Raw genomic sequence first — 27,828 nt, 5'->3', positions numbered from 1 at the left:
GAGTGTAGCTAAAATAAAATCCAGTCCAGGCAAAATTTGGCAATATACTACGCTCCAATAGTTTGTTTTGCTCAGTCGTGTCAGATTTATTGACCACCCAGGCAACAGAATGTTAGTGGGAGACTTGCACAAACATTTTTAAACACACGCAATGCCACATAAACTCTTTCAGGCTCGTGCATTTGGGCACACACATGCTCATGAAAACAGTCATATACCCTCGCCTACGGTCTCATTCTGCGCCTCCGATTCTGCGATTCCTTCAAGCGGAGGGTGAAGAGAGAGAGAGAGAGAGAGAGAGAGATGGAGGGATAGACAGGAGGAATGACTTGCCATGTTGTTTTCCTCTGGTCAGGGGAAAGAGTGACTGCCTGAAAGAGGAAAGAGGTGGAGGAGAGGTGGAAAGGTTTTTTTTCAAGCACCTACCCCTTCCATAAAAGCCCACTTACACAACGACTTTCAGTTGTAGTTTCTGTGTGTGTGTGTTTCCTGCAAAGAGCTGCTGTGGCGAGGCGGTGACCTAATGACAGCATGGGGAAGTGGTTTAGAAAAGTCAATGAGAGTCGTGATTAAGACGAACACAGAGCTGCACATCCTGGCTGAAATATGTCAGAGTTTTGTTTGGTTGTTTGTTCATTAAGGTTTAGTTTTGTTCAGCGTTTTTCACGCTGGTGTTGCAGAACAGAGATAGTTCGGATCAGATGGTAACACCAACAGGAAGCATCGCACAACAAGCTTGACCTCATAATATGATCAGTGAAAACTTTGACCTCAAAGTTTCCTACTATAGCTGATCATCTGTAATACTTAGAATGAATGTCTTTCAATATAGTTTGTTGCTGCTGCTGTAATATTTATTGTTTTCATATGTTGGGAATCTTTCACTTTCTCACAATTCAATTCAAAATCAATTTTTGATTCAAAATTATTTCTACTTCAATCTATAGTTGTGCAAAGAACCCTCACAGTGTTCTCCAGTCTCCTTTATAAGACAGAATGAAAAATGGAGACATTAAAGTGTTTTTTCAGTTTTAAATGTTAAACTTTTAGCCATGTTTAGATTACCTTTTTTGCAAGTTGCATCACATGTTATTGTGTTGGTGTCTCTGGTTGATTTGGCCAAGGCAGTTATAAGCTTTCTTTTAGTTTCTTGGTAAAGCTGCAGCACAGTTGTCTCAGTGAAAAACTCACAGGATGGTATGGCGTAATTTGGCTCTGCATATTTTCAGTGTTCAGAAAGTGATTAACCTTTGTTTTGCAAACCTATATCAAATCTGAATTGTACAGATTTGAAAATTGCTATGACATTGGAATTGACACACCCCTGTTGTAAAGTTTGTGGTACAATTGACAATATTTACATTCAGTGTTTGGTAAGACTGAGTGTTGAGATTTATTCTTCCTCATATCCTCATTTATTCTTCCTCATATCCAAGTCTACCAGTTTCAGTTTCAACAGGTAATTTAATATTTGTTTTCCAGGTTGTTATTTTTTTATTTTTTACCAAAAAATTGTATTAGGAAAGCATTACAGTAACATTGTTGAATATTGTGACAGTTATTCTTAGGTCTTCACAACTCTCTGGAAACTTTAGCATCTAAAATGAAAGTCCATGAAGCTGGCCGGGTATATTACTATACCAGTAGAGTGAATGCATGAAACTTAAAATACACTAACTCAACAAATATTGCATCCAAGCAATCCTTTATGATTGTTATATTGCAGCCCTTTAATAATGCAACGTATTGTGCAGCTCTAGTTCTTTTAAATTTTATGCCTCTCAAGTCCAAAGCGAATAAAAAATCACAGCAGGACGATACCAAAGGAGGAGGTCAAATGTAACTTGAATCTGAGTTAAAAAGAAATAAAGTAGTCCATTTCTAAAGCCAATACTAAAAATATTGCTTGAATAAATTTAGATAAATCACAGTTTGAGTCCTTTAAGTGCGCTGCAGGTGTCGGACCTCTTAAATGTTTTTTATTATTATTATTATTATTGCAATGCACAACAGAACGATATGCGCTGCTTTCAATCATCTGCCAGAAAATGTAATGTCTCTGAGCATACACCGATTGTTTCAAGACCCCACATTGGAGATCATTGCTACCACTTTATGGTTTCAGGCAAAGTTCAGATCCCACCCACTCACCCTTTTGCTCTGTCTGCTGCAGGGTTCGCCTTTCCCGAATGGGCCTACAAGCCAGAGTCGAGCCCCGGGTCAAGGCAGATCCAGCTGTGGCACTTCATCCTGGAGCTGCTCAGGAAAGAAGAGTATCATGATGTCATCGCGTGGCAAGGCGACTACGGGGAGTTCGTCATCAAGGACCCGGACGAGGTGGCCCGGCTGTGGGGGGCGAGGAAGTGTAAACCACAGATGAACTACGACAAGCTCAGCAGGGCGCTGAGGTAGGCAGACAGTTTGACTGACTGAGGGTGATTGTTTGTGAGAGCGAGGCTATCACCGTTTCATCTGCTAATTCAGACAATCTCATAAACCTCACAAGCTTCAGCAGAGAAAACTCCATCAAGACACAAAACTGTCTTGATGGAGTTTTATCACTTTACTTGTTTTTTGTATACAAAAACAAAAGCACCTGAATTTAGATTTATCAACGTATACAAGGTTAAGGGTATGAACTATCCTGAATGTATTCACAAATGAGTAAACATGTTGGTAAGACTCTCTGTGAATGTCTGTCTTAAACCTTATTTTACGTATTATCACACCTGACAGTCCAGTAGATGTTCGATTAGGACCACAATTGCAGCATTTGTTACATTTTCACCTGGTGTGGTTCGATTTCACACTGCAATGTGTCAAATGATCCAGACCCTCTGAAAAACCTTTTCACCCCCCTCACCTGTGGTGGCACTGCACCCAGAACCACTGAAGGAAATGACACAGAAACCTCAAAAGAAGACGTGAAGTAGCGTAGAAATTTAACAGTTGTAGGATTTCTTTTGTCTTTTGGCAAAAGAAAAAAGGCAAAAAGAATCCTACAAAAGACCATGAGCTTTTTCTCCTGCTAGCGCTAGACTCACACGCTTCGTTTGGTTGCATTTACCCAGAATGCCTTGCAGTATAGTTTGCTTCCTGCTTTTGGAGAAGTCTCTGGATCCCTTGGTGTTCACATATGCATTCGAACTGTGTCAGAAACAAGCCCTAAGTTTGTAGGCGGAGCAGATTTAGCTTTTTTGTTCCACATCAGAAATTAGCATTCACACCTCCCCAAATAAACCGAGCATTCTAAGCAACTTTCTCCGTTTTTAATTAAACAACGGTTCATTTGACTAGAAAGTTTGGTTCTAGTGCGAGATATTTTTGTGGGGATACAGAAAAAAGTCTAAAGGAACTGCTTTGGTGAACTAAATATTGTAAATTTCAGCTTGGTAAGTTTTGCTATACAAACTGATGGAGGTATCAGGGCAAAAAGTAACACATTTTTTTAGTCAGTGCTGAGGTTAATGAGCCACAACTTCAAAACTGGGTTAATGAAATCCTAAAAACTGAAAAAGATGAACTTTGGGGAAGTGATCAGGTGGACTGTGGTGAAGTGATCTCTGAATGCTGCAGAAGAAAAACCTGTAACTGTGATTTACATGAAGACAACAGTGAGGATGCATCTCAGTCTAGATGCAAAAGAAATAACCTTATTGGTTTGATGGGATAAATTTAGCCGCTGTTTTTCTCCAATTAGAGCTACAGCAGTAACCCAATTGCCCAATAAGGTCTTTACACCTTTTGGTTCAGGTTTTATCCATGGACACCTACTCTGCCAAGTACATTAGTGTATTACAGGGATGTCCTAAGTTTGAAGCTCACAGAGCAGCTTTTTTTTAGATGTTCATAGTGCTAAAAGCTCTCAGTATGAGGAAATCCTCAGTCAAAACCTCATGGTATTTTACACAAAATGTATAAAATCTTTAACCCGTTCTGGGATTTTTAAAGAAGAAACAATTATTTCTACTACTGCTTAAACTGAAATACTACAGTTGGAATATCTGTTTAATGTTTTTGCATTTAGATTTTGACAAAAAGAGAATAAGTATTCTCTAAATCCAGTGATCTGGTTTCTGTATGTTCACAGTTTTGTCCGTTCATGTTCGTTTGAATCCAACAGCAAGTCCATTACCCTGAGGAACTCCTCTGGTCTGATCCTGTCTCATTCACTCCTTCTTTAGTTTCCGACTCATTGTGTCTTTAAAAGACAGCTGAGATGGGGTTAGCACGCCCCACGTTTGGAGGCCTTAGTCCTCGACGCGGACGTCGCGGGGTCGACTCCCGGTCCCGACGACCTTTACCGCATGTCTTCCCCCCTCTCCTCACCCTCCTTCCTGTCTGCCTACTGTACAAAAAATACGAGCCACTAGCGCTGCAAAAACTCTTCGGAGAAAAAAATGGAAAAAAAAAAAAAAAGACAGCCGAGATTAGGTTAAGCACTTTAAAGAAAGCCACATAAGGGAGAGAAATGCACTGGATTGATGCACTGGATTGCTCCATAGCACAGCTTAAAAACGCTTGTTTACTGGTGAGATTAGGACGACGTCCGTTACAGACGGGGTCCCATGAGGACAGCCGGCATTAAAAGAGACTGCTTATGTTTGCCCACATTTAACGACACAATTATTGAGACCAGCAATCTGGATTTAGCCTCCCAGATTTAGATAGAAAGGAATACTTGTTGTCTGGCTTTGTATTTATAGCTTGTCCATCCGTTTGGAGCTGGAGTAGATTTGGAGCTTAGGCCTCGGTAAGTGCTTATATATAGTGGGTCTTAGTGCTGTCTGATGGACCAGACTTGGAGACTGATTGCCAGTTAGTCCTTCCTGCAATCTCGTCCTCAGGTTCCCCTGGTTTGTCCCTGTTGGACACCATGTATGACGTGGTGTCACTTCAGAATTAGAGCAAGAAGATCAGCGAATAAGATCCTGCACCCTCGACCAACATGAGGGCAGTGTTCGTCAGGGTACTGGAAAATGGTAATTAATTACTCATTTCTGATTACTTTCCCAAGAAAATAATCCAGTTAGTTTGCTGATTAATAATCTTCAATAGTAATTAGTTGCTTTAATAATCATTGCACAACACTGCACAACCAGAATATGCTATAAAGCAGCAAATTAGAGTTACAGCAGTAACCCAATTGCCCAATAAGGCCTTTACATCTTTTGGTTTTTTTGGTTTTGCATATTCCATCATAGAAAAAAATAGTCAAATAAAGAAGAACCTCAGGTAATATTTAAACATTTTCTCTTCAATTTCTCTTCAAATTGCACTATATCTTTTAAGAAAATTCCATTGAACTGTATTCCTATTTCAACACGTAAAATACTTTTACTTTTTGTATTCGAATAGATGTAAAATACACAGATAAAATTATTTACGTCTAACTCCTCACCCGAGCTCCAAATTACTCATGTTGTCATCTTTTAACAGATGAAGTGCAGAGAGGAGTAATAATAAGTTTTAAAAATCTATTATCTCCTATTTAGCAGGAGAGGGACAGTCGGAGGTTTGCCCAGTGGAGTTAGATCCGGTATCCACAGCGGTCATGTCAGAGGGGGGATCTGGAGGTTTCTGCGACTTTCTAGGTCCTTTCTCAGAGTTGAAGTGGAGGTTTTCACTGTAGATACGTTTTCTTCCCACTCATGAAATGGTTTTGTCACCGAGTTAAATTAATGTCAGTTTTAAACGCTGCCCCAAGATTCTCACAAACAAAATTCTTGTTTTTTGCAATTGTAATCCCTTACTTTATTCGATACTTTAAAAAAATAAAAATAAATCGGATTACAGTAACGCGTTACTGACCATCACTGCATGAGAGTTAACCTGATTTGAAACCAGCGCTGCCCTCGCATCAAGAATCTGCAGAAGTGAATCCTCTCAAGACACCAAGATGACTAAAGATTGATTAACTTATAAGAGGAGCACAGAATCACACATGCACCGTAACCATCCCCATATGGAGCGAAGTGCTGGAGAGCAGGCCTCCCTGTGCCCCTCATATGGAGAAAACCTGCAGTCTGCTAATAATGGAGCCCACAGTCAGCATGTGGCAGCGAGCCGACACACTTGAAAAGGCCTGCTTGTTTTGAAGTGTTCCTTTTATCACTCAGCTTTTGTAATTATTATTTTTACCCCGGTGTTCCTATTCTTTTCTGCCTGCCGCGCACATGGTGGAAATTCCCTTAATCAGGACGCCTTCATTGTGTGTGGACATGTGTGTATGTGCCGGCTTTCCGCTGAGGGGACACGGCCTCGGCCCATGCGTCATCCTGGCCTCCTGCTCCCATGGCTGCTGTGAAATTCCCGCTCATGTTGAGAGGATTACACTCAAACTGTGCGAGTGTGTGTTTGCGTACAGGAACGTGCTTGTGGAAGCGGCGGATGTTAAGAAGTTAAATGTCGTTTTACAGCTTTTATTTATGAATTAAAGTGGTTACAGAGGTATTCTGTCATATCCCCCCAAATTCTTCATATTTTTTCACCTGACAGCCGCAAACCCCAGTGGATTTAATTGGGATTTTATGTGGTAGATCCAAACAAAGTATTTGCATTTACAAATAAAAAATCTTCTGTTTCCATGTCAAGTGTTTCTCCCACCTGAGCAGTTGAAAGCTGCAGCTCCTCTAAGGTTACAGTGAAACTCTTGGTTGTTTCTCAAACTATTGTCGTCCTTGTCTGGTTTGTCGGTTCAGGTTTGTCGGCCCTGTCTTGGTAGTTCTTTCCATTTTCAGATGATGGATTTGAACGGAGCTCTGCAAGTTGTTCAACACTTGGGAATTTGTTTTATGACCCAGTCGTGTTTCAGATTTCTCCTCGACTTTCTCCCTGACCTCCCTTCTCTGTTCCCTGGTTTTCATGATGCTGTTTGTTCACTTATGTTCTCTAATAAACCTCTAACGCCTTTATATCGCTGGATAAAGATCTCAGTTTATAGCTGGATTTACTGGGAATAAATTATATAGTCATGGGCTCTCTTTTTTTGTAGCAAATGAGGCAAACTGCATGCAACACTTCCAAATTTAACCAATGTGTTTTCTTATTGTTGCATTTTTACATCCTGCATGCAGTACATTAAACACTCCCAGGTCAAATTGCAGGAATTTTAAGAAGGTTTAAGTATACACTCCTAAAATACATTTAATTTTGTTTTTACAGGACAAAATGTGGAAAAGTTTAGTGACACTGCTGTCCTATACTGATGCAGAAAGTCAGATTTATTAATATTATGCTTTCCTTGACAGGCTAGGATAGGTCTATGGACTCTACAAAACACGTTCATTAATTTTTTTCCACAAAATAATTCTTAAATAATGAGTTTTTAGTCTGGTCAGTTCTGTCTATTTCCAGTTTCTTATAGAATGAGCTGTTTTAGGGTGTTGTCACTTTAAATCCAAATAAGCTGCTGCTGGCCACATCGGCCAACATTTACATTCACACGTGAAAATAGCTGCAAACAGATGCTCAAACATACAACCATGTTTGAAAAGCAGAAGTGAAGCCACCTGCACAACCAACAAGAATTATGCAAATGGTTTCTTAATTCAACAACAAAATACTAGTCTTTTCCAGCAGCCGTTGTACAACGCATACAGCGGAAAAACTAGGTGACCAAATGTGCTGGAGCTTAGCTCAGGTTGCTAGGTAACGGCGCAGCGCTCATCAATTGTGACTTAACAATCAAGATCTTTATGAAGCGGCTTGTTTTCCAGACACCAAAACGCATTAACTTGTTGCCTAGAACTGTCCGGGTGTTTTTTCTTTAAGTGCCTGGACTATTTTCAGAAGTAGTTGAGATCCAATTGGAAGCATAAAAACGTGGAAAATTTGAATTCCACATAATAGGTCCCCTTTAAAGCAGTCATGAGGTTCGTTTTTTTTTTTTTTTAGCTCCAGAGCCACATAAAAACATCTCCAGTCTTCTTCACTTCCATCCTTTAAGATTTCTGAAAGTTTAAATCCACTCCTGTTAAGTTTTATCTGTGGTTACTTGAAGGAAATGAGAAATTAAAAAAAAGCCTAAACCTGCTTGTTTCACTGCTCACTTTTTGCACCACTTTGTGCTCTCATGAAACAGAACGACTGCAATGAGCCAAGCAGGGTGGAGGCAAATGAAGCCTGTTACCAATCAGGCATCGCAGAGTGCTGCCCTAATGAGTGTAATCACGCTAAGAGGTCCCAGCTCCTTTAGACCCCCAGACCTCCGTGTCGGGCCAGTCATCAGCCACCGTTTGCTCGGTGGTCAGAGGTCACGGCGACTGCCACACACAGCTGGTAAAGATTACCAACACAGCTCATGCCCTCATTCGTGTACACAAACGCACCATTGTACAGACTGTTGCCCAAGCAGGCTTTCCTTACACACAATCGGTTCTTTCCCAGCATTTATTTAATTGATGGGCCACCACTTGAGAATTTCACGATGTGTTACACGAATGCTTTTTTAAACTGCACATTTAGTTCTAACCCGAGTGACCACATTTACAAAACCTGTTGCAGGAAATGCAGCTGCATCTGCACCCTGTTATCCACCACGCTGGCAGGGTCTGTTTATGGGTCAGAGGTTGTCTGTTTACAGCCGTGCATTCAGTAGAAGCACCTAGCGCCAGGGAGAAACTGCAGGGACAGAGCCACTGCATGCATTGTTTAACCATTGTCTCTATCTGCAGCATGTATGTATTCAACTTACATGAGTTCTGTGTGTTTGTCTTTGTCCTCAGTTGAATGGGGTCTCTGTTTTCTGCTCTGCTCTACTACATCTCTGCGCCCACAGAGCGTGTGACCGGGCCAATCAGAGCCTGACCAGACCCTTTTCTTCAAAATAAACACATTCACATCGATGTAAATGCATCAAAAGTATTTATATCATTGCACGCATTCGTACAGAGCATGCAACATCTTCACAAGTCACACCCCCAGCCCACATGCTCGCACAAACACATTTAATTTCCTTTTCCACTCAGTAAACACTGTTACACGAAGGGCTTTGACGTGTGCGACTTGTTCACACAAACACACACCTGAGTATGAGCAGCTGGTGTGTGTGCATATGTGTTGAGGTAGATCTGGCTGGGATGCGAGTGTTTGTAACAGCCGACGCTGACGAAAGAGGCAGAAAATAAACACAGGACGCATGGGGAGTATTGTAATCCTAACTTCCTGTCACAGTCAGCCCCTATTTACGGCCCAACAATGGGCGCGTGCACGCAGAGCGGGGCTGCCACTGTTCGCTTTTAGAGGAGGACATTGGTGTGTTTGGGTGTGTAGAGTGATACTGAAAAAGAGCTCATCAGGACAACAAATTACAAGATGTTAAACACAGTTCATCTATAAAAGGCTTTTTTTTTTTTACTTGACAGACTTTGATGTTCAAGAACATTTTGAGCTCTAACTTTGTCTTTCATCTGCTGGCATTGTGGGTTTTTTAGCACCTAGGGTTATGCTGCACTCCTGCCATCCTGTTGACAATTACCCTGCACTGATCTTGCCTCTTTTTGCAAATGCTATAAGTATAGTTTCAATCTGCATTGGAGAGTTATTCTAATTGTCAGGGCACTGGTGATAATCAATGGTAAATACTGAAATATCAGTTGTCATACAGTATATGCCTGTTTTCTTCTTTCCTCTCTTTTTTTATCTGTGCTTCCATCACTCTGTGAGCATTTTGGGCAACATCATTAGTGTCCAGTGTGAACGTCTGTTGCTGTATGACTCTGTTCAACTGGCTGAATATTATTACATTAGGATGAAAAATACAGGTTCATAACACTTTTAATATATCGGACAACAATTCGGTCAGTCCTTTGTGGTGTGAATATAGCACACAATGATACTACAATATAATGTTCAGCCCTACTATAAACCAAAGTACATGATTTTCTCTTCCCAAAAACCATTCGTTACACCAAATATTTCTTATTTTAGATCTTTAAAGTTTAAGTTTTTTTAAAACTTTAAAGTTGCTGGTCAGATTGTTCCGGAGAATCAACCAAACTCAGTTTAGTGTGACCTTTATCTTTCATGATTGTGATTTTTGTAGTTGTTTTGCAGTTTGGTTGTAAATCTTTTTGTGATTCATATCACAACAAACTTCCATCTGTACATGACTGTGGTGGCATCACAGAAGGCATAAAGCAGCTCAGAGTATGCATTGCATTTTTCTTGAAAAATCATTTTTAGTGCTGCCTACCACAGCCATGGTTAACCCAATTATGTAGCTGGAAACTTAAACAGCAGACTTTGTTACACTGATGGGTCTTATTTTAGACGCACTCACTGAGACACAGCATAATAACAACAACAAATATCTGAAAATACTGTCAGTGATGTTTGTAAAGCCTAACTTTAGTTTCCCTCTTAGTTATTACACCCATAACTTTTGAGCTCAAAAGTTGTTCTTATATGTATACAGTAGTTGTGTATTTTTCTGTCAGGAAATGGAGAGAGTCTGTTTTTGTTTATAAATATAATTAATGTGCAGTTTGAAGTGTTGATGTCCTTGCATTGCACTGCTGCTTATCTCTGCTTTGATCATCAGATCATTGCAGCCTTACGCCTACAGTCAATCACACGCTCCTTTGTTTCCTTGGATCTTGTCAGGGCCATCGTTTCAGTTCAGCACAGAGCGGAATAAAGATGCAAAAGATAAATCTGAGGGGTCACTGATGTGTGTTTCTGAATGATATGGAGCAGTGTGTGTTAGAGGTGCAAGTGTCTGTGTATGCATACAGCGCAAGTTTGGTGGGCAGCTAAACACAGGCACTCAAAGAATCCCTTTCTTCTCTTTTGAAGTGAGTTCAAATGCTCTTCAAAGACCGTCTGCCCGTATGACGGCGCAGGAGTCGGTGGGTGGGGGTGGATCGCCACGTGCTCCAGACTCACCACCAGTTGCTGCTAAGTCGTTGGCAGTTTCCAACTTTGGATCTCGGTATTTTCTTGCTTCACCGATCCATTCATCTTTAGTGTACAAGGTTCCACCTTCGATTCAAGTTCATTTTCCATATTTTATGGAGCAACAAAGTCTTTTAGCCCTAATTTGAATATATATCCATTATAAAAACGGGGTTTATTTGTTTTTGTTCTAAATGTCCCAGATTCAGGGTTTTGTATCAGGAAATAGTAGAAACATGACAGACTTTATATTAGATTGCTCACTAGTTAAAGAAGTGATACTCTTTGATTGTATTAGCTCTGATTTATAATTTTAGATGCAATAAGTCAGATTTTTAGAGTTAGTCTGGAACTCAATCATTAACAGTCGTCTTTGGGAATATTTACATCTATATAATAATGTGGGTGTTGAATTTAAATTGTAGTTAAGGGCACCCAGTTTGGGAGGTTTACATTGTTTCAAACAAATATTTTATTCTATTTATTTATACTCTTTTCAGTGACCCAGTTTGGCTACAAAGCTGGAAAACTGAATGTTGTAGGGCCCACGATCCAATTCGATTATGATTCTCTTTGGGTCACAATTCAGTTCGATTTAGATTCAGTTTTGATTTAAATATTTCAATATTGATTTCCTAATAAGTAGTATAGAAGTAATTTATGAATTGTCTATTAATAATTTTATGTGTTATTTTTTATTTTCTCTGTTTACTATTTACAGCGTATATATTAACATTTTTTTAGCAGGAAAATAGCAAAATTGCACTTGTGCTCAATTTGGAGTACAAAAGTTAAAACATGACAATAGTGTGTTAAAACTGAAGTAAAATATATCTAAATGTAAATAATTCTCCTTGTGGAAACTGAGATAATTCACATTTTTTAATATTTTTTAACTGTATTGGAACAATATTCTGACTCTTACTCCTCACCAGTAGGTGGCGGTAATGCAACTACCAATAAACTGAGAAGATGATCAGAGGGTCTTCTACAAAGACCGTATGATGGTTGCAAAGCGTTGAAGAATTAATATTTTTACCCACCCTTGAATCTGGAGTATTCCAACTGAGAATATGTTCCTGTAACTTTTCTGACTTTTTGTCCAGTCTGGATTGGTACCGGAACCTCAGATGGTCAGCAGCGCAGCTTGTTGACTTTTCAGTAATCAACTGATTTGGCCACACTCTTGTTCTGATTTGAATTCTTTCTGATTTCCTGCCTGCTTCTCCGTCTCCTTCCCTCCCTTTGCTCCGGATCACCTCACCCTCCCTCCTCTCCAGACCCTTGTGAGTGTCTCCCCTAGAGCAGAAATTACATGCTGCTTTGTGCCTGGCGTAAACAATGTTTTCAACAGTGCAGGCCTGTCCTGTCTCTCGCTGTCCCTCCCTCACTCACCCATCGCCTCGAGGGGGATCAGTGGAGATAGTTGGAGGAGAAAGTGGAAGACAGGGGGTATGAGTGTGGGAGAAATGAAGAAGAGAGGGGAGGGTGAAGAGGACAAGTGAAAAAGAGCAACAGCTTGTTCCCAGAGCAAGAAAAATGGTAGAAAAAGGCTGGCAATAGGTATAATAAGAGGGGGAAAGAAGGCAACAGGAAAAACAGACACACACCGGCATGTAGTTAACTACCACCGAGTTTAAATGATCGTCAGCAGGCTTTGATTAACCAAACAATAAACTACATACCTTCAAGAAATCCTTATCTTTACCAGGCCTCATTTTCTAACTCATGCTAGAAAACACATGCTGAAAGAAAATTAAAGTGTGTTTGTGTAAAAATTAAGAGGCATGCAGCATCCTGGCTTGTTCTCTACCTGTTTCTGTGTTTCTTCTGCTGCCCTTAGACGGTGTGTGGCAGCCAGGGTTCTGGAGGTTACATAAAAGTGGATGTGGATCTGGATAAGAAAGGAGAGAGATGTTACATAAAGAGCTGTAGCTGGACAAAGGTTAATAAAAATGGAGCCTTGTAGTGTAGGGAGGAACCATGGGGGAGAGAGAAAGCTCAGGGGGAGAAATGGAGAGAATGGCCATTACATAAACAGATAAAGATGGCTTGAATTATTGGTGGATTTGCTTTGCTGTTACATAAAATGAAAATCTAGCAAAATGATAACAAAATGTCCCGTCTGGTGTGTGGCACCACACTGACACCATTTGAACCCTCTTTTACATAAATAAAACCAACAAATAAATATGGAAATCTCATAGCATGTTATTTTGAAGGATACCACAGCTTTATGGCAATAACACAACAATTTGTAATACTTTTATTTAACACTGAAAATAAGCTGGTATAATAAATAAGCTATAATTAAAGATGCAAATTCCTGGCTTTGCTTTTGACAAACTTTGACCTGCTAATATCATTCATTGTTGGTGCATTTATGATTTCTCTTTATGAAATCATAACTGGCGAAGAGATGAACGGGTTTTTCCAGTTAGTTTGTTGGGGGGGTTTGACACAGTTTAGTGTCAAACCAAACCAACTGAAAATCTAACAAGTGTTGCAATTTTGGCCCCTAATCAAACGACCGGACTGTCAGGTGTTAAGCACCACGACCACCTGTAAAATCTACTTTCAGCCTGTCCTGTCCTAATAATCCACTCTGGACAGCCTACCTATTGGCTGGGATGGTGATGCTGCTCACAGCAGCCTCTGATCTTTTTAATCATTTGCTTTTCCTTACACACAGCATCACTGTGCTGCTCCACAGATCATCTGTCTGTTTTCTCTCATCTCGTTTACCCTCCCCTCTCCTCCTCCATCCTCCTTTTTCTGGGTCTGCTTTGTGCAAATGTCATACAACACTCTGTAATATCTGTCGTGCCGGTGGTGAGGGGTGCATGAAAGACTCGTGCCTTATTAAAGTGTGGGCTAGTGCGTGCAGGCACATCTGTCGCAGCCTCCATGATTTCGATGAAATGATTGATGCAACACGACGCCTGAGTCTTGAATTAAATAGTGCGATGTGTTTCGCTTTTGCTCTTTTCTAGATACTACTACAACAAGAGGATCCTTCATAAGACCAAAGGCAAGAGGTTCACATATAAGTTCAACTTCAACAAACTGGTTTTGGTCAACTACCCGTTTTTCGATGTGGGTTCCACTGGTAAGCCTGGATCAAATATTTTGTTGTATTTATCTAATTAAATTAGGACTAAGTATATTAATCAACATGTCAGCATTAAGCTTCAATGTAAAAATGCTCAAGTTAGCACAACAGCTAGTTTTCATCCGTTATCCTAAGGCAGGTAAGAACAAGAAGCATCTCCTAAAACAAAGAGCAGAAAAAAAAATGCAAACATCAACATTTCAGCTACAAGGCAAATCAAACTGCTTTACATCATAAAAACACAAAAATAAAAGTAATTAAACACCATACAGTCGCCACATGAGAAATCAGTAACAAACATTACATTTGGTTAAGTCCCAGTTATTTGGTCAATGGAAATGCAGCTTTTGTTATATGGGATTGTTTCAGGGCATTTCGTTTAATTTCTTTTTTCATTGGTGTTCCCAGGAAGCAGTGTACCTCAGAGTGCGCCGCCTGTCCCCACCGGAGCAGGAACCCATTTCCGTTTCCCTCCTTCCACGCCTTCTGAGGTTCTCTCCCCCAACGAGGATCTGCGCAGCCCAGGGGGCATGTTCAGCACCGTGGCGCGACGGATGGCCCGCGGCTCCGTCAGCGACTGCAGCGACGGTACTTCGGTCAACTCAGAGATCGAGGAGGGAAACGGTGGTGCAGGAGAAGAGAGGGGTGAGAGGAGTGTGAGCGGAGGAGGAGGGGGCCCCGGCGGCGGCGGGAACTACCGAAGCATCATCCATCCCCGTCTGTCTCATGAGGCTCTCTTCCGTATGTACGGAGGACCAGGTAACCCTGCAGGCCACCCCGGGCCGCGTGGCCCTGCGGGGCACCGGATCCACCAGGAGCCACTGTCTCCCTTCCCCGTGTCCCCACTGCCTGGACCCCCAGGGGCGAGCCTCTTGGCCCCTCCTCTGTCTCCAGCGCTGTCCATGACCCCAACGTCCCACCTGCCCTACACCCCGTCCCCCACGCTGTCTCCCATGCTGGGTTCCCACTTCTCCTTCAACCCAGAGGACATGAAGCGCTACCTGCAGGCCCACACCCAGTCCGTTTACAACTACGGCCTCAGCCCCCGGGCGTTCCTCCAGTACCCCAACATCGTGATCCCTCAGCCCCACCGGCCCGCCGCCGACAAGCCCAGCATGGCCGCTGAGAGGGCAGAGCGAGGCGGGGGAGGGGAGAGGGCTGGAGAGCGACACCATCACCCGTCTCTGGCTCACTCCGCCCACCACCACCCACAGCTTCCTCACTCTGCCCACTCACACCCCCATTCCCACCCCATGCATCACCCTCTCCACCTGGGGGAGGAGCCACCTCACATGTCTCCCTTCAAGTTCAAGCTGCAGCCGCCACCTCTGGGGAGGAAGCAGAGGGACGGACAGAGCCAGGGCAAACCAAGGCAGAGCTCCCTGTCCTCTGGCTCCGGGTCCGGGTCCATGTCCTCCACCTCTGGACTGGGGTCCTCGCTGTCCTTCGGCAGCGACCTGAGCTCGGCAAGCGGGTCAGGGGTCATTTCTGCCTCCTCCTCAACGCAGTCCTTGAACAGTGCTGGTCTCCCAAAGATAAAGGTGCGTAAACTTTCTCTTTAATCAAAGATTAATTCTTTGGTCATTTTATTGTACCTGGCAAAAGTTTTCACAGTTTCTCACATTTCAACCACAAACTTCATTGTGTTTCATTGGATTTTACAAGCATGAGATGGACCAATAGAAAGTAGTGTGTTATTCAGGATTCATACAGGTGCCAGCCCTAACTCCAACCCTAGTTATGGGTTAAATTTTCAAGAGATATGAATACTTTCAAGGTGTAGACTAACAAGAAAGTGAGGTTAGTTGTAAAATAAATAAAACCGCTGGATCATAATTCTGTTTCTGTCTTAATTTATGTTGTAATTTATCGTTCCTAAGGTGGAGCCCATCTCTGATATAGAGTCAGAGGAAGAGGTGGAGGTGACGGACATCAGCGATGAAGACCCAGACGAAAGAGATGAGTTTGAGCTCTTCTCCGCTCGACACTCCAGAATTTCCAACCACCACAACCACCACCTGTCCAATGGCACGGCGGCTGCCCATCATCCGTCGCAGGACGAAGACCTGGACGAGGACGTCTTCAAAGCCCCTGCTCCTCCTCCTCCGGGTCTGATGCCGTTCTTCACCTCGCAGCATGCCCACCGCGGCCTGACCACCCTTAAGAGTGAACCGGTGGAGCCGGGCGAGAGCCACGCCACCCAGTCGCAGACGGCCTCGACCGGAGCCGCGCAGGGGAAGTGCATCCCTCTGAAGCTGCGGTTCAAGAGGCGCTGGAGCGAGGACCAGCGCATGGAGGCGTCGCAGGAAGAGTCGGACGACAAGAAGGTCCGACCGGAGGAGGGCAGGAATAAAGGGAGGCAAACTAACGGATGTGTAGAGATGGAGGAGGACGGGGAAGACGGAGACAGTCCCCCTCCGCTAGCTTATGAGGGGTCTTTATCAGCGCCTCTGGCTTCACATCGGAGGGTCAGCGCCGAGCTGCACCGCGCCACGGCCCAGCTGTCCCTGGAGAACAAAGACTGCTGAGGAGCGCAGCCCCAACACTACTGCTCCAGCAGTACATGAGTTTGTAAATGTAATCCCACTCCCACACTGACAAACTAGACGACCCGAGAGCAGAGCCTGACACACACGCTCATAAAACTGACACAGTCAGACTCCTGTTGAGTCAGAGCCGCCATCAATCCTGGAAGAACCAGCTGTGTTTTTATCTAGTTTCTAGTGCAAATGTCTTAGTACGCTTGAAATAAGACAAAATTAATATACAAGCAACTGTTCAGCACGATGTAGGAGCTTGTTTAGAGTCAAATTTTCAAGTCCGGCCACATATTTTCAGTTGAACTTAGGTCTAGACTTTGACTAGACCATTTTAATATGTGAATATTTTTTAATCTAAACCAGTGGTGCCCAAACTTTTTGCGGAAACTGCCAAATTTAAACTACTGGCAGGACACAGAGTTCCTGAAATTAAAAATGCAAAAATGAATTTATTGTGATTTTACTTTGTTTTTAACATTCTACCTGCTCGACAATGCAACATTTTTATGAAATCTATGTACATAAAAACTCAAAACATAAAAAAAGGGGCAAAAATTTGTTGTGATTTTTCTTAGTTGCTCGACGGTTAACAAAATTTTAATGAAATCCATAAAATTTCATTTTATAGAATATTTAGACTTTCCACATTGTTATCTTAGCAGATGATAAACAGACAATTTCTACATTTTTGGGATCTAACTCTAATTAAGACAGTAAATATTTTAATATTTATGAAAAAGTCCTAGTTAGGACCTGCACTTTTTCATCAATATTAACAAATTATTGACTTAAAACAAGCTCCTTCGTCTTGCTGAGTAAGTTATTTTTGTCTCATTTGTACTCGGATATTTTCTTTAGAAACTAGACTAAAAATACTTGGTAAGATTTTGGTGTTTTTGCAGTGCACCGGGCCAGTGAAGCTCCCATCTTCTCATCATCAGCAGCCACACAACTCTTTCCTCAGGAGAAACGACCCCTCACAGCCCTGCAGCTCGCCCTACAGGCCGACGGGACTTCTAAGTGCCTGCATCAAACCCCGAGAGCCCTGGAGAGACATGCTGGGTGGGACAGAGGAGGGCAGCTGGGAGGAAAGATCATGTGGGACAGGAAGGAAAGTGTGGTGAGTGGGGCTGTTGGGTGTTTGTCTGGCCCTCTCCACTCAGGGAAGCCTTTTGCTGTATCTTTATTGGATCCACACAGACGCATCGAACGGGACTCAAGGGACTTTATCGAGCCCAAACCAAGCAGAGACGTCAGCTTTTCCCTCAACATTTGACTTTGACACCACCACCCCTCTGATTTCCTCCTGTTCTGTCTCGTTTCACTTCAAAACCACAAAATATAACCAAGTTTTTTTGCTCTATTTCCTGATGAAAATATCTTAAGACACTTGAAATAAGACAAAACTAACTGAAGAGTAACTTTTCAGCAAGATATAGGAACTGGTTTTGAGTAAAGAATTCATTACTATTGATGAAACAGTAGTAGATTATTTCACTTTAATCTGCCAGTAGAACTAGTACTTTTTCATCAATATTAATTAATAATTTACTTAAAATAGGCTGCTATATCTTGCTCAAAAGTTACTTCTGAGTTAGTTTTGTCTTATTCCAAATGTACTAAGATATTTGTGCTTGTACTTGGAGCAAAAATACTTGGTGAGATGTTGTGTTTTTGCAGTGTTCTCTCGTGGACCACGTGTGGAAACATCACGACTCTCTTCTCGCAGAAACAATATGAACCCCAGGTTGATGTGGGGGAGCGTAAAAAAACGAAGGAAGAGCGTGCTTCTCCACCTGAAGTAGTTTCAGCTGCAGCTCGAGCTCGTCTAACAATCGTAGTGTTAAACTAAACCAGCAACGACACACAGACACACATGCACAGCACTGCCGTCACAGCTCCCTCTCCCTGCAAACACACACTGCCGCTGATCGCCTTCTTTTTAAAGCTTGTAAAGTAGTTCAAACTGAGCTCTAAAACCACACACAGAATATATCTTTATAAATGTTCAGACGGAGATGATTACAGAAGAGTTTAAGAGAAGCACAGCATTTTAATGATGGATTTTTTTTTTTATGGTAAGTGGATCATTTTCAGATGGTATTGTTATGGGGGCAGCAGAACAAGGAGCAGTGGGGGATTTCTTGTATATTTGTTGCATATGTAAACAAAGAGCTCAGGCCTGTCCACCAGAGGAAGGAAGAGAAAACCAGCAGACTGCTAATGATTCAGACAGTTTGCTTGGCTCTGCTGTTCACTTGGTTTTGCAGTAGCCTGCCCTTTCACCGTGCAGTTCTCTGGTTTTTTTTGTTTGTTTTTTTTTGTTTCCCTGTCTGCAGTCTCGCTCTGCTCAGCAGGGTTCTCCCTGGTCGGAGCTGTCCTGGCTGCAGGCCACCTCTCCAGGCTTCCTCTGCTTGTCAGAGCCGGCTAAGCGAGGCGCTAATCCTGCACTGTTCTCCTACTCCAGTTAGTATTAACGCTTCAAAGTTCAGCACACTTGAGAGAAAAGGGTTAATTATTATACCGAGATGCCCCTCTCTCTAAAATCTATGCACTTTTACACACACACACAGCCCAGCACGCGCCCACACACACACACCCAGACAGACACGGGTGTTTTTGACGGGCTCTAAATTCCTGATGTCACCTGGTTGTTACCTCTGTTCCTTGAAAACCGTTTTGAAACTTTTTGTCAGTGAATCAACAAGCTTCGTCGTATTTTATGTGATAAACCAACACAAGTTACTGCATCGATGTAAAGCGGAGAAGATGAATTGGTTTCATTTTTACTTTTTTAAATCTGAAAAGTGTGGTTGGCCTCTCTTTAGCTACCATGTCTTCACCAGCTTTGTACATCTACATCTTTTAGCTTGTTTTTCTTTGCAAACAAGCTCAAGCTCAGTCAGATCGGACTGAAAATCTCTGTGAACATGAATTTTCAAGTCCTGCCACATATTTTCATGTTGACTCAATCAAAATAATTTCAAGAGCCACAAATGGCCCCTGAGCCACGTTTTGGACCTCTCCTAGTTGATTGCGATGGAGACTTTTTTTTCCAACTAGGACTAAACTTTGACCCATAAATTAAAATCTTCTCATCTTCTTTGATACAACACAAACTATTCATCTTTTTATAAACCATCAGATCAGAACACATCTATCCATTGACCCAAATCTGTCTTTAATTACATTTTTAAAACATGGCTAAATACTTTATTTTTAAATAAAGAGCGACCCAAATCATGTTTTTATTGCTGCAAATAGACTAAAAAGTTTGGACACACCTGGTTTAGTCTAAAGTCTTTTGCAACCGAAGAGAAGCATTTCTACGTCATGATACTTCCACCACCATGCTTCACCATATTGATGGTGTGGAAAACTGCAGATGGCACTTATCTCTCATTTCTTTCAACAATAGCCAGACCAGGGGTCTGCAACCTGCGGCTCTGGACCCACAACTGGCTCTTTGGACGATCCCCACGGTCCTCCACCTCTGGACTGGGGTCCTCGCTTAAAAACTTTGACTAAAAATCATAAAGAAATAACTGAAGTTTTAAAAAGATATAATAACAAATGCATGTATTAGCTATTTTCAGTTTCTATATTTTATTTCCATAGCAATGATACTAGTACCAACCATTTTTATTTGATCTATTTTTCTTATTAGGTTGGCAGTATGTGCAAATATCAATCCTATCAAAAGTTAGATATTTAAAAGGTAGATATTTATCAAAAGTTATAAGATCAGGTCATATTTGTGGCTCTAAACCCATTTTATTTAGCTGAACTGAAGTCTTCATGATGCTTTTTGTTCACTATTGTTCTCTAACAGATGTCCAAGGTCTTCAAAGAACATCTGGATTTATACTAAAATGACATTACACGGATAGGCTTTTATTACCAGCTTAATTACAAGCAACTCCTAAAATAAATGCACACTGCACTTTTCAGATTTTTAACCTGTTTGTGTTTGTCCTTCAAGGAACAGTAGATGATCTGCAGTCTGTCTGTGGCTGAATTGATTAAATTTCTCTCATTAAGACCTCTGGTGGTCTGGATTGAAGCACACACACACACACACACCCACACACCCACCAGGTCGTACGTCTGTATTTGAACTGACAGCTGCCTTACTTCACCACATCTCAGCGACAGACATGACGCCCGTCTGAGCTGCTCTGCTCTCGCTGCTGAACGTTTCCTCGCCGTGTCGGACTCGGCAGTGAAAAGGTCACCAGTTACTCTCATCCTGTTACAGGCCTCAACTGTCAAACAAACGGCACAGATTTTACATTTCTCCATTTTCAAAAAAAAAAAGAGAAAAAAAGAGTACAGACTTCTTGGTTTATTTTTATGATGTCAGTATGAATATGGATTCTTGTTGTTTTTATTGAGTAATTTACCTCTCCACCTGGCATTATTTTTATTCCACGGCTCGGCTACTTGTTGCTTTCTGCGTCGTGAACATCACTATGGAGGGTATTACTGATTTGACCCCCTGAACTTCATTCCCTGTATTGAATCCTTTCCAGCTTTTAGTTCTTTTTCTTTAACGTGATATAAGTGAAATATGTGACAATAACTTCAGTGCTGACAGAGATCTACCACCTGGGATGGAGCAGGAAGCAAAGCGGGCGAAGATTTTATTTCAGGGCACAGAGGGAGTTTTTATCCTTTTTTTTTTGTCTTGTCATTTTAATTTCATAATGTTACTTTTATCGGTCACTCTTGTATATTTTTCTTGTGTTGTTTTTTGGGGGCAGGGGTGGGGAGGTGTATGATTTTAAAAGAAGAAAAGTTGTGTTTTACAGTGTAAAGATCTCCCTCTTTCAGTCTGTTCTCTCTCCTCTTCTCTCCCCAGAGCTGTTGCGTAACATCTCACACGGAGACCGGAGAGTTAATACTATGATGTAACATTGAATTTCTGCGCTTCTTTCATTGTTTTGTTTTTTTTTCCAAACTTGTAATTAAGATGTAATCAGGGTTAATTAAAACCAGTTAAAACCCCAATATGAATATTGCTGCTCTTCCTTAATGCATACATATTCATACTATGTATTCATTCAGGGGATTCATCCAGACTTCAGGGTTTTATTGTGTGTTTATTTGTAAACAAAGAGATTAACTTCAGACTTCCTGTCGTCAGCATCGAGCCAACGTACGTGCATGAAGGATTTGGTTGTTTCAAGATTAAAGTAAATGTAAAATTACTCACAAAATGCTTCCTTACGAAAAGCATTTTTAAGACAAAAGGATGGAATTTATTCCTTTTTTCTTAATAATAGGTTCCAAGTCTGAGGATTGGTTTTAGTACTTTCCAGAAAAATAAAAGAAATTGTTGTAGTTCTACACTTTATTCCGTGTTAAACTTCCTAAATTCTGTATTCTTCCTTTTTTTCTTTCTTTCTTGTGCAGTTCATTTCTCCCATCCAGGTCATTCATTTTTCTTCTTCCCTTCCTATTTTTTCTACCGTTTACTTTTCTTTCTTATTTGTCATCCCTTCCTCCCTTTCTTTTCTGCCTTTTGTCCTATTTCAAACTTTTTCTTCCCTGTTTTTTTTTCTCATGTTCTTCTGTCCTTCCTTTCTTCCTAGTTTACATCATTTCCTTCCTCTCTTCCTTGTATCCTATTGTCCTTGCAACATTCTTTCCCTTTCTCTTTTCTTTCCTTTCTTGATTCCTTCCTTTTGCCCTTGTTTCCTTTCTGCTCATCTTAAACCATCTGTCCTTCCTTATTTGCTTTCTTCTTTTCCTTCCTCTGTTGTCCTTCCTTCCTACCTGCTCCTATCTTTTTTTCCAGCCTCCCTACATCTTCCAACACCGTACAACCAGCTATGAATTCATAGTAAGCTTCAGTATTTTATATTTAATTTAAACAACTGCAAAAGTTTGAACAGATCACATCCTGCTCTTTATTGATGTCTGATCTCACAAAGTGGAGAGGCGATGTTTTGAAGATGAAATGGATTTTTCTTCATTACTGCACCAGTTTTTAATTGTTCCCAGCTGTTTGGAGCCTGAGCAGCAGTCCTCCTGGATTATTCTGTTTGTCAACCTGGACTGACTTCATGCTGTGAAGATCAGTGCAGGTCTGGCTGCAGCACATGTTGCAGGCTGATGGAGGACGTTTATGACTACAACTGGACAGATGTCCTCGTCTTCATGCTCAGGGCTTCATAATCGCTTTTCCAGACTAATATATCTCAGCTTTAGTTTTTTTTTTTTTTTGTACGCTGTTTGGAGTTTGTCATTTGTATGTTTCAAACACTACAAAGAGTCTCAAAGTGTGCTTGAAACGTATTAATCAAACTATACAACATTTTTGACAGTAATTTTCAGAAAGGCTGATCAATAAAATGTTGAGGCTTTTATTTCTGGTTCTTTGCTGTTAAAATATAAAAAAGAATGGCAGCGTTAAAACCTCTGAATCTTCCATCGTCTGTATCGGGAGTCTGCAACCTGCAGCTCTGGAGCCACAAATGGATCTTAAAAAATTTATGAAGAAACGACTTGATTCTCATAAACTGTCTTACTTAATAGATTTTCTGTAAAACCTCAGAAAATGTGACACTAAAGCATTGATTTAGTCTTTAAAATATTCCCTTAAATTCCTTTAAGACACTTTTTTCCCCCCCAATTTCTAAACTTCAGTAAACACTCAAGTGTGTAAAGGTTTAGCAAAAATATTTCTGCTGATAAAGCTTTTTTTTTTCTTCTTTTTTTTTTTAAACATTCCTCGTAAAAATCTCTAAGGCAACTTTTAGAGATAATTTCATCACATTCTTCAAAGAGTTCATCACCTATTAGAAAAAGTTTGAGGAATCCTTTCATAACCGTTTATTTTCTACGGAGCCCTCTAGGGGACATGGGGAATTTTTTTTCTTTTGCGTTACCTCGCAATACTTTTGCGTTACCTCGCAATACTTTTGCGTTCCCTCGCAAAACCTTTGCGTTCCCTCGCAAAACTTTTGCGTTCCCTCGCAAAACCTTTGCGTTCCCTCGCAATACTTTTGCGTTCCCTCGCAAAACTTTTGCGTTACCTCGCAAAACTGTACTGGTCAGTTATGCAGCATAATTGAATACTGCAAGCCTTTCTTACGGTGGGCGCCGTACTTTATGCTTTAATATAAGGTTATGTGAGGTTTTTCCATGAATGTTAGTATCTTTTTGTGAAATATCTGAAGTTTTATATCTTTCTTTAGGATAGAAAGGCACCACAAACCTACGATATAAACAGAAACCTTCCGTAAGTAGGAAAGAAATAAAAATACATTATAATTTGGACTATTTCTGAGTTATTATCGCGAGTAATAAATCATCTGACAGTTTTGATTGTGTCTCTGTTGTGTTCTAGTCTGAATGGTTTAAAGAGCTGCTTTCAGTGCCGCTCCATCTCAGCCTTAACAGACATAAACATGCAGTAATAAATCGATTTTCAATCAGTGTTTTGCACCAAACAGTTAATAATAATAAACAAGTTTTCACTGAGGCTCTGTAAGAGCCATATGAATGAAATAAGTAATTATTGATATGACAGGAGCAGCGGCTTTGACACTTGTGTGGTGGGTGTGTCGATGTGGGCGTGACGTCACCAGGTATGAATGGGAAGGATACTGGCTTTGTGTGTATTAGGAAGCGGTGAGCGGGGCGGTCAGTCCTTGCAAAGTTTGGAGCATGATCATCAAAATGGAATAAATCGATAATTGTGACAGAACAAAGAAGAGGTTTGGAGTTGATTGATAAACGGACAGATGAGATTCCCAGAGTTAACCCAGTGCGGCCCTTTACCATCATTAGTTTGTCGTGTTTTTAATAATAAAAACTTGTTAACAGTAAAAACTGTTTGGTGCAAAACACTGATTAAAAATCGATTTATTACTGCATGTTTATGTCTGGTAAGGCGAAGATGGAGCGGCACTGAAAGCAGCTCTTTAAACCATTCAGGTTACGAACACAACAGAGACACAATCAAAACTGTAAGATGATTTATTACCCGCGATAACTCAGAAATAGTCCAAATTATAATGTATTTTTATTTCTTTCCTACTTATGGAAGGTTTCTGTTTATATCGTAGGTTTGTGGTGCCTTTCTATCCTAAAGAAAGATATAAAACTTCAGATATTTCACAAAAAGATATTAACATTCATGGAAAAACCTCACATAACCTTATATTAAAGCATAAAGTACGGCGCCCACCGTAGGAAAGGCTTGCAGTATTCAATTATGCTGCATAACTGACCAGTACAGTATTGCGAGGGAACGCAAAAGTTTTGCGAGGGAACGCAAAAGTATTGCGAGGTAACGCAAAAGTTTTGCGAGGTAACGCAAAAGAAAAAAAATTCCCCATGTCCCCTAGAGGGCTCCGTAATTTTCTACGGAGCCCTCTAGGGGACATGGGGAATTTTTTTTCTTTTGCGTTACCTCGCAATACTGCACTGGTCAGTTATGCAGCATAATTGAATACTGCAAGCCTTTCCTACGGTGGGCGCCGTACTTTATGCTTTAATATAAGGTTATGTGAGGTATTTCCATGAATGTTAGTATCTTTTTGTGAAATATCTGAAGTTTTATATCTTTCTTTAGGATAGAAAGGCACCACAAACCTACGATATAAACAGAAACCTTCCGTAAGTAGGAAAGAAATAAAAATACATTATAATTTGGACTATTTCTGAGTTATTATCGCGGGTAATAAGTCATCTGACAGTTTTGATTGTGTCTCTGTTGTGTTCGTAACCTGAATGGTTTAAAGAGCTGCTTTCAGTGCCACTCCATCTTAGCCTTAACAGACATAAACATGCAGTAATAAATCGATTTTCAATCAGTGTTTTGCACCAAACAGTTTGTACTGTTAGCAAGTTTTTATTATTAAAAACACGACAAACTAATGATGGTAAAGGGCCGCACTGGGTTAACTCGGGGAATCTCATCTGTCTGTGTATCAATCAACTCCAAACCTTTTCTTTGTTCTGTCACAATTATCGATTTATTCCATTTTGATGATCATGCTCCAAATTTTGCAAGGACTGACCGCCCCGCTCACCGCTTACCGCTTCCTAAAACACACAAAGCCAGTATCCTTCCCATTCATACCTGGTGACGTCACTCCCACGTCGACACACCTAAGTGTCAAAGCCGCTGCTCCTGTCATATCAATAATTACTTATTTCATTCATATGGCTCTTACAGAGCCTCAGTGAAAACTTGTTTATTATTATTAACTGTTTGGTGCAAAACACTAATTGAAAATCGATTTATTTTTTACTGCATGTTTATGTCTGCTAAGGCTAAGATGGAGCGGCACTGAAAGCAGCTCTTTAAACCATTCAGACTACGAACACAACAGAGACACAATCAAAACTGTCAGATGATTTATTACCCGCGATAATAACTCAGAAATAGTCCAAATTATAATGTATTTTTATTTCTTTCCTACTTACGGAAGGTTTCTGTTTATATCGTAGGTTTGCGGTGCCTTTCTATCCTAAAGAAAGATATAAAACTTCAGATATTTCACAAAAAGATACTAACATTCATGGAAAAACCTCACATAACCTTATATTAAAGCATAAAGTACGGCGCCCACCGTAAGAAAGGCTTGCAGTATTCAATTATGCTGCATAACTGACCAGTACAGTTTTGCGAGGTAACGCAAAAGTATTGCGAGGGAACGCAAAAGTATTGCGAGGGAACGCAAAAGTTTTGCGAGGTAACGCAAAAGTATTGCGATGTAACGCAAAAGTATTGCGAGGTAACGCAAAAGTTTTGCGAGGTAACGCAAAAGTATTGCGAGGGAACGCAAAAGTTTTAGGGAACGCAAAAGTATTGCGAGGTAACGCAAATGTTTTGCGAGGGAACGCAAAAGAAAAAAAATTCCCCATGTCCCCTAGAGGGCTCCGTAATTTTCTAACTTTCCTGTTGGATGCTGAGAGTTTTGAACGCAATGATTCCCCAAGACTGTAAATTTCACTAAATTATCTCATTCATGCTGCTGTGAAACATTTATTTGAATAATCACAGAGCAGAAGTCCATCGTTTCACCATGTCAGTTATGAATGAGTGAAAGTGGTCCTCACTGATATATTTACCTCTGAGAAGAAAAGCATTGTGTCTTTTCACCCACATAATGCTCAGAAAAGGTTCCGCCATGTTACCTTGCAACGTGACGTCTGTAGCCGCCGCCTTTCTTCGTCGGTCTCAGGTCCAGTAGGTTCCCTTAACGACAGACACACTCAGGTTCACTGTTTTTATTCTAACAAAATGAAAAAATGCTGGTGGTTAGCATTAGTCCCGCAGCTTCTACCCCTATACATTAGATAAAATACAATAAATGGCCCCAAACAAACTGTAGTTTGCATTCGACAGTTGACAGTTGGCAGCGGTTAGCTTGTAAAATAAAACAGCTAAAATCCTCAACATTAATCATGATAACAGTTAAAGATATTTACAGAATTACTCACGAAACACTGCGCATGATTACATTTGTCTAAAATATATGTTAAAATATAATACTTGTAAAGAAAAACACAGAGCTAATCCCAAAACATACCACAGTTACTGGCGGCAACAGAAAAAAGGAGGACGAGTTGTCAGTTACTGGTTGCTACGGTAACCACCAACAGTCACGAGCAGCGTAACAGAACTTGGTACGCCAATAAAAGTCTGGAGGAACAACTTCTGGACTAAACTAAATACATTCAAAGAGTAAATGAACAAATTTTGACAAATTTCACATCTAAAATATCGTTGAAATAAAACCCTGTTGCATATGAAGGAGGAGGAAGAGCAGAGAGAGAGAAGAGTCGCTGGGATGTTGATGTGGGAAAAAGCGAACAATTAAACTACAGTCAAACAGATTCAGTTTAAGCCCTGAAGGAGAAAATTAGGATTAAATGCCATTTTCTTTGAGTTTACTTTCTGACTACTTCTTTCCAACACATTAGCACATTTTACCGTAATCATTATTTTTTAAAAATGAAAAAAACCCTTCATTTAAATCTGGGTGCATGCCTGTACAAAAGTTTTCAGTAATCCATAATAATTTACTCCAATTCAGCCAGACTTCGCAGCGTTTATGGTGGTTTTAGAGTAAAATATCTTCTTAGAGTTTGAGGAGATATTGCTCAAGATCATAAAATCCAAGGCTCAGACTTTATGTTTTTGATTTATTATTGCCTCTTGTTTTCTCAGCCACAAGCAAGCAACTTTGTATGAAAAGAAAACCAGTAAGTGGAGGATTAAAGAAGATGAAATCATAAAAGGTAGAGTACATAGCAACT

General features: G+C 40.8%; 1 protein-coding gene and 1 long non-coding RNA gene across 3 annotated transcripts in view; one reads left to right on the top strand and one right to left on the bottom strand.

The window, feature by feature from the left end:
* The window catches only part of erfl3 (Ets2 repressor factor like 3), a 61,327-nt gene extending 44,011 nt beyond the window's left edge, over positions 1–17,316 (top strand). Inside the window, exons 2-5 of the mRNA XM_028008361.1 lie at positions 2,174–2,408; positions 13,890–14,005; positions 14,417–15,549; positions 15,889–17,316. Of these exons, the coding sequence (XP_027864162.1) occupies positions 2,174–2,408; positions 13,890–14,005; positions 14,417–15,549; positions 15,889–16,536 (2,132 nt within the window). The 3' untranslated portion in view covers positions 16,537–17,316. The remainder of the gene's footprint in view (positions 1–2,173; positions 2,409–13,889; positions 14,006–14,416; positions 15,550–15,888) is intronic.
* Positions 66–27,024, bottom strand: LOC114138978 (uncharacterized). Of its 2 annotated transcripts, XR_003594357.1 has the most exons (5): positions 27,010–27,019; positions 26,638–26,764; positions 12,710–12,790; positions 2,152–2,346; positions 66–371 (listed from the first exon to the last, which is right to left on the bottom strand). It is a non-coding gene; the product is annotated as an uncharacterized LOC114138978 (long non-coding RNA). The 2 variants fall into 2 exon arrangements; XR_003594358.1 differs by lacking the exons at positions 66–371; positions 2,152–2,346; positions 12,710–12,790 and adding an exon at positions 18,730–20,813 and having other exon boundaries at positions 27,010–27,024.
* Positions 27,025–27,828: the final 804 nt, after the last annotated feature.

This window comes from Xiphophorus couchianus, chromosome 3, assembly GCF_001444195.1.
Source record: "Xiphophorus couchianus chromosome 3, X_couchianus-1.0, whole genome shotgun sequence".
NCBI classification, from domain to species: domain Eukaryota; kingdom Metazoa; phylum Chordata; class Actinopteri; order Cyprinodontiformes; family Poeciliidae; genus Xiphophorus; species Xiphophorus couchianus.
Note: the sequence above shows the minus strand (reverse complement) of the source record. Positions and strands in the feature narration are given on the sequence as shown.